Source organism: Lepidochelys kempii, chromosome 7 (genome assembly GCF_965140265.1).
Source record: "Lepidochelys kempii isolate rLepKem1 chromosome 7, rLepKem1.hap2, whole genome shotgun sequence".
NCBI lineage: Eukaryota > Metazoa > Chordata > Testudines > Cheloniidae > Lepidochelys > Lepidochelys kempii.
Genome location: NC_133262.1, coordinates 31,754,638 through 31,771,022, shown reverse-complemented (window position 1 = coordinate 31,771,022; position 16,385 = coordinate 31,754,638). Strand labels below are relative to the sequence as shown.

The window sequence follows — 16,385 nt, the reverse complement described above, 5'->3', positions numbered from 1 at the left end:
TATCCGGACCAGTGATCTGCTAGGTCACTCCAATCCTTGACTCTGGGAGCTAGCCTTACCCTGCTCTGCTGTGAGAACCCCTATTCCCACGATGTTCATGCACAGCCTCTGGCATGTAAGCTGCTCTTAGCTACTTGCAACTGAATGACACTAGCTAATATTTCCAGTCCCAGACACAACCCTAGGAGCCTCTGACACTTCAAACAAAACACACTGATTCAGGTAGAATAAACAAACAAATTTATTAACTATAAAGATAGATTTTAAGTGATTATAAGTCAAAGCATAACAAGTCAGATTTGGTCAAATGAAATAAAAGCAAAACGCATTCTAAGTTGATCTTAACACTTTCAGTGTCCCTACAAACTTAGATGCTTCTCACCACAGGCTGGCTGGTTGCTCTTCAGCCAGGGTCTCCCTTTTGATCAGCGCTTCGGTCGCTTGGTGGTGGTGGTGTCTGTAGATGTAGATGGAAGAGAGAGAGAGAGAGTGTGGCAAATGTCTCTCCCTTTTATCATGTCCTTTCTTCCTTCTTGGCTTTGCCCCCCCCCTTCAGAATCAGATGAGCATTACCTCATCACAGTTCCAAACTGACCAAAGGAAGGACAGGGTGACTCCCTCAAGAGTCTAACAGATTCTTTTGTTGCTGCCTAGGCCAGTGTCCTTTGTTCCTGTGAGGCTGGGCTGGGTTTGTCCCATATCTGACCTGGTGAGGTGTGAACTGCCTCTCTGTTCTTGGAGAGTTTTTGCCTGGGCTTGCTTTAAGCCATGAGGATACATTTTCAGCCTCATAACTATATACATGAAATTGTAACCTATAGCATTACTGTAATGTTACTGTAATCATTACTATAACGACCATGCTCAGTGCATCATGAGCCTTCCAAAGATACCCAACATGACAAACGTTGCATTGGATACCACACAATCATTTTATAAAGATGAACATGGGGGTCTTGGGCGTTCCCCCGAGGTACAGAGAGTCACAGAACTGTGAGCAAGAAACTGCCTCCTGTTGTTTGATTCCTACTGTGTTCTGGGAAACAGGACTTACTGCATACTTCATACATAAGCAGGATTGCATAAAAGAAATACCTGACTCCATCAGTTGCTCCTCCTAATGGAAACAACTTGCAGGACCCCAAAAATTGCTTAACTGCTCAGGTCACAAAAGGATAACAGTTTCATTATTAACAAGCAGCACAAAGTCCTGTAGAAAAGCAAAGTTATGTTCACGGAATCCTACATGGGCCAGATCCTCAGCTGGAGTAAATCAGTGCATCTCCATTGGCTTCAACAGAGCTATGTTGATTGGCACCAGCTAAAGATCTGGACCACAGATGTTAGAGCTGGAACACACCTCACCCAGCTCTCTGCTGGTGCAAGGTGTGGTGTATTTGCCAATTATTATTTGTATTATGGTAGCACCTGTTGAACAACTGAGACTGGAACTTCTTTGTGCTACGCAAACACATAGAAAGAGGCAGTAACTTGATTTCTCTGTGCCTAAGTTTCCCTATCTGTAAAATGGAGATAATAATAATTCCTTTTTCTATTTAGATTGCAAGGTCTTTGGGGCACAGACTGTCTCTCGCTAGCTGTTTGTGCAGCACCTGTCACAATGGGGCCCTGATCGCAGTGGGGGGCCCCTTGACACAACTGAAATACAAATAGTGATAGCAAAGCAAGGGTGCCTTATGAAATAGAAGAAGGTAGTTACAATTGTGCAAAGTTGGAGAAATGAACGCTGAACAGGATATAGTGAGATACAACCATTTAATGAGAATCTCACCAGTAAATCACTATGCGGGAATATCTGTCCTGGGAAGTTTGAGATGTGCCTGTTTTTTCCTCATGTGCTTCTATTCTGTTTTCTCCTCCTATCATGAGGCAAAAAGTTTGCTGTTCCTAGGTGCAGAGCATTGTCTAGTGAGTTAGAGCTGATGGCCAGGACTCCTGAGTTGTCCTCTGGAAGGAGAATGGGGTCCAATGGCAAAAGGAGGGAGGACTTGGATTTTGCTGGCTCTGGGAGGGGAATAGGGTCTAGTGGTTGGAGCTGGGGTACGGGGTAGCACTAGGACTCCTGGGTTCTCTTCCTAACTATGCCACAAGCTTTACTGTGTGAGGTTCAGCAGGTTCCTTTACCTGTTTGTGCTTCAGGTTATAAGTCTTCATCCCTACCCTATTTTATGAAATAATGGGCTTGATCTTCAACTGGTGTAAATCAGCAGAGCTCCACTGACTCCAGCTGGGGCCTGGCCTTTAATGGAGCCTTTTCAAAGCAGTGCTGTGTAACAAAACCTCTTAATGTACGTACTGCACTCAGACTACTCTATCTATGAACATTAGACCACATCACTAGCCCCTTCCCATATACACTCAATTCAATGGACAGTGTGGTTACACAGGCAATGATAGACCATGACCCATATTGGCAGCGTGTGTTGGATTCTTGCAGTGAGCTATGTGGGGTGTTGAACTAGAGGGAGATGCTGTGCAGAGCAGTTGGGACATTGTTCCCCTTTTGCTTTCTAGCCAGTCACACTGTATAAATACTTCCAGCAGGAATAGAATAATAAAGCTAAAAAACATTCTTCATTTTTCTCTCCTTAGCTCACTTGTTTGGCTGGATCTGGCTATGTGGAATGTAGGAGGACATTCATTTGTAGTTCATCCTTGATTGTATGTTTTGATCTTAATAAAAAAAAAAGAAGAAAATAAATATCAGTGTTTGCAGAATCACCAAGAGAAGTGATTAATTTAAAACAGATGCTCAAAGCTAATGCAAATTTTTGTTGTTGTTTTTTTTTAAAAAGTTCCAGGGTGTTTGATGTTTTTATTTATTTTTACAAAACCCAAAATGAAAAAGTTTATTTCCTCCCCCAAAAAATTTTAAGGGTTTTATTTTTGACAAATCCTGAATATGAAAAATGTTCATTTTTCTTGAAATTTTCCACTTTTCTTTTAGGAACCAAAATCAAAATATTTTAATTTCTTTCTGAAAATTTCTCTTTATTTTTGATAAACCCCAAAGCTGAAAGAAATTCATTTTAATTATTTTTTTAACAAAACCAAATAACGATTTTTAAAAATTTTCCTGGGATTTTTGATGAAGCTGAAACCAATTTCCCCCCCTTTCCTCCCACTTTCAGTGGCAAGAGAGAAACGGGGAGACAAAATGACTAAATTGGAGGTAGAAAAATGAAATATTTCTATACAAATGGTGAAAAAATGTTGAGAACAGTGAGATATCTGTTCCTGTTTGGAACACACAGATCGAAAACAACTTCCAGGTTTCCGAGCAATGTCTTTTTTATTCTGGTTAATTACACAAATGCCACTTACTGTCTTTCCACTTCGTCTATGGTCTCGGGCAATGGCACGTTGTGTGTCTCTGGCAGTAGGCCGGTTGCGATGCCGGAGAGGATAGGGGCAGATCCATAGATAATCAGGGGCAGGGATGGGAAGAATTCACCAGTCAGCAGAACAAGTGGAGCCATGATGCTGCCAACACGAGCCATGGTGCTGCCTAGTCCCAGCCCAGTCTGCCTGCAACAGCCATAAAGAGTACCCGTCTGAGCTTGGGATATTGGGCCAGAGCCCCAGCTGGTGTAAATGGGCCATAGTTCTGAAGTCAATGGAGTGACACACGAGCTTTGGATTTGAACCATTGACTCCAAAGAAACTATGGCCAATTTACACCAGCTGGGCAACTGATCCCATTGATTCCAATGGAACAACGCTGAGTTACACCAGCTCTGGATTTGAATCATTGACTCCAGTGGAGCTAGGGTCAATTTACACCAGCTGGGCATCTGGCCTCGTCGATTCCACTGGAGCAATGCTCATCTACACCTGCTGGGGATTTGGCTTCATTGACGCCAATGGAGCGATACCAATTTACACCAGCTGGGGATCTGGCCCTTTAAATGTGTATTTCAGAGGGGATTCCCCCATAAAAAGAAGATGTGGTCTGAGCATAGGACGCAGGGATGACTGAAATGGAGGCTACAATGAAAATTGTGATTCACTTCTCTCACTTAAACTGGTGTAACTCTACTGATAGAGCTAGATAAGAGTACAGACAACGAGAGAGAGAAAAGAGTATTTATGGGACCGATAGCTAGAACTCTATCTCTGAGGCCTCAAGTGGCATGGAGGGCTTGTACGGGCCCTGTGCAGGGGTACATTTCACTCTGAGAGCACAAGTCAGCTCTGTGATGTCTGAATTCCCAACACTTTGCAAGTCATCAAACAAGTTCCATAGAGCGCAGCCAAGGTCACAGTTTGCTGATAGGGCTTCCTAGGCAGCAGTGGGGTCTGGTGCTGGCTTCTAGATACCTGATCACCGTTGGGAACAGCTCTCCAGAAAATATGTAGGCACAGTTAAATGATGCAGCCAGGGATCCTTTTCCGATCACAGCGAAGACCATGCGCAGGGTCTGCAGTTCTGGGGAGAGGGAAAAATAGGGCATTTCAGCCTAAGTCAGGAGTGACTTAGGAATTATTACATGCAGTGTTGGTGTAGCCGTGTCAGTCCCAGGATATTAGAGAGACAAGGTAGGTGAGGTAATAGCTTTTATTGGACCAGTTTCTGCTTGTCTCTCTTGCCAACAGAAGTTGGTCCAGTGAAAGATATTACCTCACCCACCTTGTCTCTCAGTTATTACAGGAATTCTGACTATAGACCAGTGATTCTCGTGATCAGCAGTAAAGAAGTGAGATGACCTCTGTGTATGGGGTTGGTGGGGCCACCCTAAACAAGGTTGGGTGATCCAATGGGCGTGGAGGCAGGATACCTGGGTTCTGTTCTCAGCTCTGCTGTGTGATCTTAGGCAAGTCACTTCACCTCTCTGTTTCTGTTTGCCCTCCCAAACTTTGTCTCACCTGGCTATTTAGATTGTAAGCTCTTTGCAAGTGATGGTCCATGCCCTAGTGTGTCTGTATAGCCCCTAGCACAATAGGGCCCTGATCTCATTTGAGGTCTTTAGGTATTAATGCAATAAAAATAATTATAATAACACCACCAGCCCCGATCCTCAGCTGCTAAAGACCACGGAGCTAGGCTGCTTGATGCCAGCTGAAAATCTGCTTCACTGTGTCCAGTTCTAGTCCACACTTTAAAAAGGAAGTTGAAAAATTGGAGAGGGTGCAGAGAAGAGATTTGAGGTCTGGAAAACCTGTCTTACAGTGAGAGATTTCAGGAGCTCCATCTATTTAGCTTATCCATTGGATGGTTCTGGGATGGCTTGATCATAGTCTATAAATATCTACACAGCAAGGTGATTTCTAATGCAGAGGGCTCTTCAATCTACCAGACAAAGGCAGAATGAAATCGAGTGGCTGAAAATTGATGCTAGACAGATTTCAACTAGAAATAAGGCTCACATTTAAATCTTTAAATTCAATGAACATATTTCTAAAAAATACTAGCTCAACCATCAGATATGGGCTTGATGCAAGAATTACGAGTGAGATTCTCTGGCCCGTGTTATACAGGAGGTCAGATTAAATGATGATGCTTAACTCTTATTTAATGCTTTGCATTGGTAAATCTCAAAGCTCTTTATAAAGGAGGTCAGTGTCATTACCCCCATTTTAATTATGGGGAAACTGAGGCACATAGAGGCAAAGTGACTTGCTCAAGGTCACCCTGCAGGCCAGTGGTAGAGCAATGAATAGAACCTAAGTCTTCAGAGTCGCAGTCTAGTGGTTTGTTCACCAGACCACACTGCCTTCCCCTTCTGGCCTTCAGTCTATGGGTCAGATCCTCAGCTGCTATAAGCTGGGAAGATGACTAGATACATAAACTCCTATGTATGGTTCAGACAACTAGAATGGGATAGAGAACCACATTGTGTTAGTGTGGGATATACTGCAGTTGAACTATGCCGATTTATATCAGCTAAGGATCTAGCCCACTGTTCCATGGTTAAGCAAATGCTCTCCTGCTCGGACATTTTCATAGTTTCATAAAGTTTAAAGCCAGAAGGGACCATTTGATCATTTGGTCTGACCTCCTGCATGTCACAGGCCATTAAATTTCATCCCATTACCATCCTATGTTAAACCAAAGCATTTTAGTTTTGAGAGAATGGAACTGTTGTGTGCCCCAGGCCAAGGACATGAGAGACTGAGGGGCTACCAATGTCTTTGCAGGCAATTGGTTAGGCTGAAAAAGGCCCAGATGATCCCAGTAGGTAGGTGACCGCCCCTCCCCTCCGCCCCCCCGCCCGCTGCAAAGAAAGAGGAAAAACCCCTAAGCTCCCTGCTATTGTGATCTGGGGGGAAATTCTTTCCTGACCCAAAATCTGGATTTTAATTGGACCCCCAAGCATGTGATCAAGACACACCAACTGGGCACCTAAGACAGAATTTTCATACTACCGCACAGCACTGGTCCACCTTGTCTGTCCCCCATCTCTAGCTGTGGGAGATTTATACAAGGGTCCCTTGAGCTACTGAACCCTTGAAAATCCTTTATGCCATCCCATAATGAGCAAATCCTCTCTCACCTTGTGACACAAAAATATTAGCTAGGATGCACAGTCCGGCAAGGACCAAGGAAAAGGCCTGGGAGAAACGGCGTCCAATGAAAATGATGGTGAGGACTGAGATGAACTTGGCTGGAAAATCAACTGCTCCAAAGATCAGCTGGGTCAAGTAGATATTGACATTGAAGTTCTGCAGGTCCATGGCCAAGCCGTAATAGGAAAAGCTGGTGGAGAACCTGAGATGGATGGATGATACGACCGTGGATTAGAGCTGGTCAGAAAATTGGGAGGGGTAGTCACAATTTTTTTGATGAAGATTAAAAGAACAATGTTATCTATATTTTCCACTGAAAATTTGTGGTGAAGATTTGAATACCAAAATATTTTGGCCAAAACATAAATATTTCTGTTCAGAAATGCTGCTATTATGCCTCATGGGGACTGTAGTTTGGGTGCCTGTTGCTCCCATTCTCTTCTATGGGCTAGACTCTCAGGTTGGACTACATCGCCTATGATGCACCATCATCCTCCCTCTTGAAAAGGGGAGGCAGTGCATCATGGAAGTCCCTGGCTGAGATGTATCTTGGGAGATGTAGTCCAGCCAGGGAGCCGGTCCCATAGAGCAGAGGTCTCCAAACTTTTTGAATCATGCACCCCCAGGGCCAGCTGTGGGGAAGCAAAAAAAAGAAAAAGAAAAAGAAGAGCTGCCGCCGGCGTGCTGCCGAAGACGGAGCGGGGAGAGCCGAGCTGCCACCGGCATGTTGCCGAAGACGGAGCGGGGAGAGCCGAGCTGCCGCTGGCGTGCCGCCGAAGAATCAAAGGTCCAAGAGCGCTGTTGCCGCCATGCTGGCAGTGCTTCTTCGGCGGCTCTCCTCCTGCCACGCACCCCCAGGGATGGTCTTGTGGACCCCCTGGGGTGCACGCACCCCACTTTGGAGACAACTGCCATAGAGTACAACAGAGGCGTGAAGCACCCAAACTACAATCCCCATGAGGCACTGCAGTAACATGTCAGAATTTAAATATTGAAATATTTTGCAGTTTGAGTGTTTAGTTTTTTCCTATGAAAAATGGAATTTTTTTGCAGGGAGCCGACACTTTTTGCAAAAAACATTTGTTTAATCAAAACTCCAATTTTCTGCTGAAAAACAGTTTTGACAGAAAAATGCTGACCAGGCCTAATGTTAATACATATCTAGGTCCCCACCAAATTCAAGGTCCATTTTGGTCAATTTCACGATCATAGGATTTTAAAAATCATAAATTTCATGATTTCAGCTATTTAAATCTGAAATTTCATGGTGTTGTAAGTGTAGGGCTCCTGACCCAGAAAGGAGTTGTGGGGAGGTCGCAAGGTTATTGTAGGGGGCTTTGTGGTACTGCTACTTTTACTTCTGTGCTGCTGCTGACGGCAGCGCTGCCTTCAGAGCTGGGCAGCTGGAGAGTGGTGGCTGCTGGCTGGGATCCCAGCTCTGAAGACAGAGCTGTCGCCAGCAGCAGCACAGAAGTAAGGATGGCGTGGCATGGTATTGCCACCCGTACTTCTGCGTTGCTGCCTGCAGAGCTGGGCCCTCAGTCAGCAGCTGCCACTCTCCAGCCACCCAGCTCTGAAGGCAGCAGCGCAGAAGTAAGGGTGGCATGGCATGGTATCACCACCCTTACTTCTGGACTGCTGCTGGTGGGGCGCTGTCTTCAGAGCTGGGCGCCCAGCCAAAAGCCGCCCCTCTCCAGCCACCCAGCTCTGAAGGCAGTGTAGAAGTAAGAGTGGCAATACCATAATACCCCCTAAAATAACCTTGCAACCCCCCTGAAACTCCCTTTTGGGTCAGGACCCCCAATTTGAAAAACAAATCTATATAGTATAGGGTAAAAGCACACAAAAGACCAGATTTCATGGGGCGGGGGACACACACACCAGATTTCACGGTCCATGATGCGTTTTTCATGGCCATGAATTTGGTAGGTCCCTATACATATAGGTAAACCTTGACTCCTTGTATTTGCGCTGTAGTACATAGCACTTAGACAACTGCATTTCATCTATAGACCTTGTTATCTTCATTGTCCAGGTGGGGTTCAGAAGTGGTTTGTCTAAAGATGCAGAAGGAGTGTGGTTTAGAGCAGCAGACTGGAGGTCAGGACATCTTGGTACCATTCCCAGATCTGCCACTGACCAGCTGTGTTAACTGCGATAAGTCTCTTCCTCACTTTCATTCTCCTCTCACCCCTTTGTCTATTTAAACTGTCAGCTCTTCAGGGCAGGAAGTGTCTCTCACTAAGTCTGTGCAGCGCCTGGCACACTGTGGACCCTGAAGTTAGTCGGGGTCTGTGTAGCGCCCAACTTTGGGGGGCTCCCAATGTTGGCTGGGTGCTGTGCTCATTTACACCAGTAGAAGAGCAGGCTCCTTATGCTTCAGTATCTTCGCCTCAGCAAAATGAAAGAGCCCACTTGCCATATGCAGGAGACTCCGCAGGAGATTTTGCGCATGGTGGTTGTGCGTACCAGGTCCGTAATGGTATGGCTAGATTTGGCTATGGACAGTTCCTTCTGCATGTTGGATTTCAAGACCTAGATGGAGAAGAGAGTTTGCTGCAAATGGTACCCGTGAGAACGAAGCAATGAATAGCAGGGACAAGTGCTAGTTAATACAGTTGTGTATGAAGTTCACAGCACTGCTCAAATAAGGCTGACCCAGACTGAAGGTTTGGATTCCTCTACCTACAGGGCCAGATCCTCAGCTGGTGTAATTGGCATAGAATCATTGCCTTGATGGAGCTATGCCCATTTACACCAGCTGGCTATCTGGCCCCATTGACTCTAATGGAGCAACAGTCAGTTTACACCATCTGGAGATCTGACCCCAGTGACTCCCTTGGAGCAATGGTCAATTTACATCAGCTGGGGATCTGGCCCCTTTGACTCCAGTGGAGTGATGGCAGATTTACAACAGTTGGGAATCTGGCCTAATAATTTCAGGCACACTTCCCAGCTGACAATTCAGCTGTCCACTGATAGCTTAGGGCAGGGGTCAGCAACTATTGGCCCGCAGCCCATCAGGGTAATATGCTGGCGGGCCACGAGACATTTTGTTTACATTGACTGTCCGCAGGCACAGCCCCCCACAGCTCCCAGTGGCCGCAGGGACGTGCTGGCTGCAACTTCCTGCATCTCTCATTGGCCAGGAACGGTGAACCGCAGCCACTGGTAGCTGCGGAGGGCCATGCCTGTGGACGGTCAACATAAACAAATGTCTCGCGGCCCACCAGCAGATTACCCTGATGGGCCGCGGGCCAACAGTTGCCGACCCCTGGCTTAGAGACACAGGTATCCCCTGACTGGGTCAGACCAGTGGGTTCTTCCAGCCTCTGACAAGAAACCTTTTAGTTATGTTGTAACCTGTCCCCATGGACAAGGGCCTCCTAACCCTCACTAATTCGAGATCAGCGCATGCCCTACAGCATTCAGATTGATAGGAAGGATGGTCTAGTGGTTTGGGCACTCACCTAGAATTTAGATGACGGGTTTAATTTCCTGCTGTACCACAGATTTCCTGTATTACCCTGGGCTTGTCACTTAGCCTCTCCGTGACTCAGTTCCCCATGTCTACAATGGGGATAATAGTGCTCCCTTGCTTCATGTGCGAGCTGTGAGGGTAAATACATTCAAGAGTGTGAGGTGCTCATGAGGTGATAGGGCCATATAGGGAGTTTAAATGAATAGTTTACATCCCTTCCAAAACACTTGCTTATTTTTTATTAAATCCTTCCTTTGGATTTTCTCCTTATCCATATAAATGTCTGATCCTTTCCTGAATCCTGCTATGTTTATATCTTGTAGCAGTGAATTCCAAAGGAAGTTATTTGTGGGAAAGTATTTACTCTTATCAGTTTTAAATGTGCAGTCTTTACATTTCAGCAATTAGTCTCATCAACCCCAAATCTTCAAAAATCATGGTTTACCCTCTCCTCAAAAATCCTGAGATTGTCTTAAAAACCACAAGATTTTAAATATATAATAAATGTTGGGTTATTTTTATTTGCTTTCTGTTTTTGGAACTTTAAAAGACACTTCGGTCACGTTTTCAAGCTTTTCTCAACAACTATGAGTACTAGAAAGTTACTTTTTTTTAAAATGAAAACAGAGATTGTCACAGAATGACCTCTCTCCAGGAGTCCAGGGCATCAGATATCACAAGACTCACAATAAAATTACAAGCGTTGATGGCATTGCATCGCCTTAGTCTTCCATTCTGGGAACAAATGTTCCCAGTCTCCATCCCAGTCATTGCTCTGCATCCAGCTGTCTGACTGTCTATCGTGTTCCTTCTTATTTTCCTCCTCTCCACACTAAATAATCCCAGTTAGAGCTGGTTGAAACTCGGAAAGTCCATTCTGTGTGAAGTTCCAACATTTTGAAATTTCCTTTCATCTCAAATTAGAACAAAAAGTCAAAATTGCCACTGGCACAGAATTAAAAAAAAAATTAATTTGAGAAATATAAAAACAAGCTCATCAGAACAAAACATTTTGGTAAGGTATTTTGTCTTCACCATTTTGACTTTTATATGTATAATATAATAATATATAATATTTTCCAAAAATATTCAGCCTGAGGCAGACACCCAGCATGGAAAATTTTAGCTTGAACAGTTATTGTTTGGGAAAGTTATAGGCAACTGAAAACACGGTCTTATAATGGGAAGTGTCAGGCAACCTTAATAATAAATGGTGCTAGCAGGCCTGCCTATATTATATTTTATTTATATTTATTTATATTATAGACCAGTGGTTCCCAAACTCGTTCTGCCGTTTGTGCAGGGAAAGCCCCTGGTGGGCCGGGCCGGTTTGTTTACCTGCCATGTCTGCAGGTCCGGCTGATTGCAGCTCCTAGTGTCCGCGGTTCGCTGCTCCAGGCCAATGGGAGCTGCTGGAAGTGGCGTGGGCCGAGGGACGTGCTGGCCGCCGCTTCCAGCGGCTCCCATTGGCCTGGAGCAGTGAACCGCAACCACTGGGAGCCGCAATCGGCCGAACCTGCGGACGCGGCAGGTAAACAAACTGGCCCGGCCCGCCAGGGGCTTTCCCTGCACAAGCAACGGAACAAGTTTGGGAACCACTGATCTAGACAAAATGTAGTACTTTTGACCTTCAAAAAACATTTTGATAATTTTTTATGAAAATTTTGACGCCATCAATAAGTTCCCATGAAATGTTTCCATTTAATCAAATCAGCATTGTCTGATGGATTACTGTTCTGTTGGAACATTGTCCACCAGCCATGATTGCTATGAGTCTGACCAGGCTCTGATTCCATCTCAAATTACTGCCATATCACAGATTACTGCCACATCGCTTTATGAGAGGGTGACCAGAACAGAATACATTAGCCCCAAACTTCATGCTACAACTTTGTAGAAGCCTGTCACCATGCGCTGGACCCAGGGTCTGGATCAGTCCAGTCTGTGGTGGTACATCGTAGGAACACCCCTCCCACGCTGCTTTCCTGTTCTCCACAAACTTTGCATTAGTTCTTTTCTTTTCAAGTAAGTTTCAGCTGTTGTGTTTGCAAAGAAGATCTTGAAAGCATGACCTGGGTGCAAATGCCTGCCTGAGTTTGTAGAGAGCCTGAAACAATAGCTTGGAGAGATGTGAACAATCATTTTAAGGACTTATAGGCAGAGCTTATTTTGTGGAAAGGGCATGGACTTCCCACCTGCATTTTAACCCCAGTTTGGACCACTTGATTTGTCTATGGGACCATAAAGGCCTCTATGGATTCTTTACCTCAGTGCTGAGTTTTTCTCCTTCTTCCATTTTCCCATTGATCCTGGCAACCTTTCTCAGCCCTTTCACTGCCCGTTCTGGTTTTCCTGATATCACCAGCCAGCGGGCAGACTCTACAAACAACCTGCCAACAAGACGAAGCCAAGACAATAGCTTTGATTCTCAGTTACACTTCTCTCTTAGAGCTGGGAATAGAATCCAGGAGTCCTGACTCCCAGCCCCTACCCCTGCTCTAGCCACTAGACTGAACACCTTTGGCTCTTGAAGGGAAGTTGTGTCTAGCAGTGAGAAGAGGAAGTGGGTGTCAGGAGTCCTGGTTTCTATTCCCTGGTCTGGGAGGAGAGTGGGGGACTGTCTGGTTAGAATGACGGGATTCAGGACTCCTGGGTTCTTTGGGAGGGAAGTGGTGTCTAGGGTTAGAGCAGGGAAGTGTCTGGGAGTTAGCAAGGCTAAAGAAGGACTTAAATGGTCTTCTACCCAGGAGGTGCATTACACACCTAGAAATGGGGGAAAGAGCTGGCGGAAATAATTCAAGCTATTGATCAACATACGTACCAGGAGTAAAGAAAGAAGACAAAGAAAGGCAAGGAGATGGTGAGCTGTAGCCAGCGCCAATCTGGGATAGCATAGGCCACCCCAGCCAGAATGAATTGCCCAGTAGTGTAGGAGTATCCATTGATGGTACCCACAATGGCCCGAACATTGGTAGGGATCCACTCTATGCCTGAGTAGAGAAAACATGAGACCCACTGGGTCAGTATGCAGTGCAGGTCCCCTCCCCACTCTGTGCCCGCGTTGCAGAGGATATGAGTCTAGCGCGTTAGCTCAATCTGTAGCAGTTTGTAAGTTTTAGCTCTGGAGGTGACTGGTTCTGACTCCAGAGTCCTCTCTCTCTCTCTCACACACACACACACGCGTACGTTATCTGGGATTAAGCGTCAGGACTCCTGGGTTCCATTCCCAGCTCTGGGTGGAGGCATAGGGTCTAGTGGGTTAGAACAGGAGCAGGGCCGGGAGTCAGGACTCCTGGGTTCCATCACTGGTTCTGTTAGCGGCGTGTGTTGTGTGGGTTAGAGCAGGTGAAGAGGGCTGAGTGTCAGGACTCCCAGCTCTGGGCAGGCTGACATGGTGCATACGCTTGTGCTGGGCCCACTACCCTGGGTGAATTTTGTTCTGTCCTGGTTCTCCCAGGAGCAGACACCAGGTGTCCGGTGCTATCAGAGGCACCGTTATAAGATTGCCGGGAGAGTAACTTGCCTCTGCTCCTTAGTCTGCTGGGATCATTCAGACCTGCAGTGCCTACTTACACAGCGAGACAGAGTTGACTGAGATCCCAGAAATGGCCATGCCGGTGAGGAAGCGGAAGATGCAGTAGATGGTGAAGTTGGGGGAGAAAGCAGCACAGATGCCTGTGACCCCCATCTGCAGGTAGCACCAGATCAGGAGGGCTCTCCGGCCAAACCTGCAGCATGGAGAACGGAGTTAATGCGGGGGAGGGGAGATCAGGAAGCTGGTCCGGGGCAGGGAATTTGGAGGCGGGCATGATTGCACCATATGCCATAGTCCTGCTTTGGTGATCTCAGCTACCTCTAAGCACTGTTTGCAATTGAGAGTGGTTGAACCAAAATTTAGGGTTAGGAATTAATTTGAATGTGTGACATTAGCCCAGTGCACTTCTGCCGATGCCCCTCAAACCCTCCTGCTGTTCCAGCCCTGGCCTCCCCTCCCCCAGCTCTGTGATGCCCCCCAATCTTAACCCTATTCTCTCTGCCAATTCGTATCAGTTGTGACCTGCAGCAGTCCCAGCAATCCCTCCCCAGGCCCACTACACAGTCCTGACCTGCAGGCAGTAGGTACATAATCATTGTGACACGTTTTTGGAGCTGGGGTTGATGTGGCTCCAGCTCATATTAGCAACATGAAAGTGTGTGGAGTTAGGAGTCACAGCCTCACCATCTCACCTGTCCGCAAGGCCTCCAAACACAGCTGACCCAACCAGCACGCCAGCCATGTAGAGCGACTGAGCCATTTGCTGGAGTGTCCTGGACTCACACACCAAATCCCACTGCAGGGGGCGGGGGGGAGAAAACAGAGACCAGTGAGACCAGGACGTTTTCAGGGCACACATTGCCTGAGCTGGAATTTTTTGGACGTGCCTATGGGTGGCAGGGAGGGAAGGTTGGACATGCTGTAGTCTGGTCTGTAGAGAGGAAACTTTGATCCCCGGGTCTCGATATTTCACTCCAGGCAGACACAGAGATGGGAAGAGGTGGCTTTAACCCACACTTGTGCTCCCCATTTCTGGACCCTACTTAACCCCTGGGGTATGTGTAGAGTGGCCTCGGAGCTGCTCCGACTTCCACTCTTCCTCCTGATGCCCTTAGGAAGCAGAGCTCAATGCAGCCAGGGATGGGTTATCAAGGGGCTATTCACACCCCGACCCTGAAAATCTGAGCCCTAGAAATCAGGCTCTGAAGTGGACACCCACCAGTAAAATTGGTGTACAGAGAACCCATAGAGTCAAGTGTGTGTATGGGGGGATGGGGAAATCCATACTGGTCAGTCAGCAAACCTGTTACAGTACGAACAGTGGGTGTGGTTCCCCTTGCCCTGTACCTTGTAGCGGTGCCACCCATCCGGGTGTTCCCGGGTCATCCCTTTTTTGAGATAGCTGCCCTGGGAAATCTGTCAGGGTATTCAGTGCACCCTGCCGGTTTTATGGGCTCAGGATCATCTTGGACCTCCCATTTTATTGTACCTCAGAGGTGGCAATGCTACTACCTTGTGCGGTCAGTTATACCTGTGTCAAGGGGGAAAAACAGTCTGCCAGATCACAACAGTAAGAGATTTGGTGGAGGGACTGTCTCTCACTGTGTGTGTATATAGAGAGCGTAGTGCAACGTAACAGTCCTACTGTGTTGTATTAGCATAGCACTTATAGATCCCAAAGGAGAAATGGGGCCCAATTGTGCCGAGTGCTGCCCAGACCCCAAATGAGATAAGGACTCCATTGTGCCAAGCGCTGCACAGACCCTGACCAAGATCATGGCCCCAGTGTGCTATACCCACATATTTAGAGAGGCTTACATTCTAAATAGACAAAGGATGGGAGAGGAAACAGAGAGGATGCGATTTGCTCACAGTAGATCAGTAGCAGAGCTGGGAATAAAATCTGGGTCTCCTCCTCTCTCAGCCCAGTGCCCTAGGCACTGATCCACACTGCCTCCCTATGACAGCACTGCCTAGGCTATAGCAGAGTCAGGTCTCTCTCACCTCAGTTATAATGGTGTAGGTGAACAGGCTTTTGTCATAGGTCCACCCATCTACACACGGCTCAGTATCCAGCTCTATGGTGTTGGTGCTTGTGGCATTTGGGTTTAGGAGCTGCCACTGGGGGGTGACAAACCGCCTGCACTTCTCCAGCTTCTGGCTCTTGTCCATGGGAATGGAGACCCGGAGCAGATCTTCAGCATGTAGGCTGGCTGTGAGATTGACACGATGGGTGTAGTTGGTCATGACATGCACTTGACAGTGGTGCTCTGGGATCCCAGCAGTGAAGTTCTGCAGGAGGTTATGGCTGGCCAGCATTAAGAGCGGGATGGCCAGGAATGCCACATGCATGACTTGGAAGCGTCCCATGCCGCCAATGCGGTCCAGAAGTTCTGGAAAACTCATGGCTCTCAGGTGGCGCTGGGTCGATCAAAAAAAAAAATTACCAGTGATGGGTGAGAAGAATACACGCTTCCCCTGTGTTAGCAAAATATCTCCGTGGTTTGGCCAAAAAATAACTGCTGAGTGGTGCTGATTCACAGCATAAAATGGAAATATGGCCACTTGGGATGCTTATGCTGAACTTCTTGTAAGGCATGTGCTTCCCAGCAAATAGTCCCTTAATACCACAGGTTAAAATTGCAGAAGGTGACGAGTTGGCTTAATAACTTTGCAGGTTGCCACCTGCATTAAGTGTCTGTTGTTTTTCCTGTTGCTGCAGAAATCCCAGGTTAATTGGTCCCAGTTTGCAGTGGCAAACCGTTCAGTCCCAAATCAGTGAAAAGACACCAGTTCCAGGAATGCTAGATGGATTTTCTGCCTGGATTGAGTCCCTGAAGA

At 46.7% G+C, this 16,385-nt stretch overlaps 1 protein-coding gene across 2 annotated transcripts; it reads right to left on the bottom strand.

Moving 5' to 3' along the window:
* Positions 1-241: 241 nt before the first annotated feature.
* Positions 242-16,385, bottom strand: LOC140914317 (solute carrier family 22 member 6-A-like). Of its 2 annotated transcripts, none has more exons than XM_073351831.1 (11): positions 15,549-16,385; positions 14,237-14,340; positions 13,583-13,737; positions 12,831-12,999; positions 12,276-12,399; positions 8,948-9,063; positions 6,516-6,730; positions 4,342-4,450; positions 3,346-3,549; positions 2,619-2,694; positions 242-457 (listed from the first exon to the last, which is right to left on the bottom strand). In XM_073351831.1, exons 1-10 carry the CDS (start codon positions 15,948-15,950, stop codon positions 2,637-2,639), a joined length of 1,656 nt encoding a protein of 551 aa, XP_073207932.1. In that variant the 5' UTR covers positions 15,951-16,385; the 3' UTR covers positions 242-457; positions 2,619-2,636. The 2 variants fall into 2 exon arrangements, with proteins under 2 accessions (XP_073207932.1, XP_073207933.1); XM_073351832.1 differs by lacking the exon at positions 15,549-16,385 and adding an exon at positions 14,892-15,047.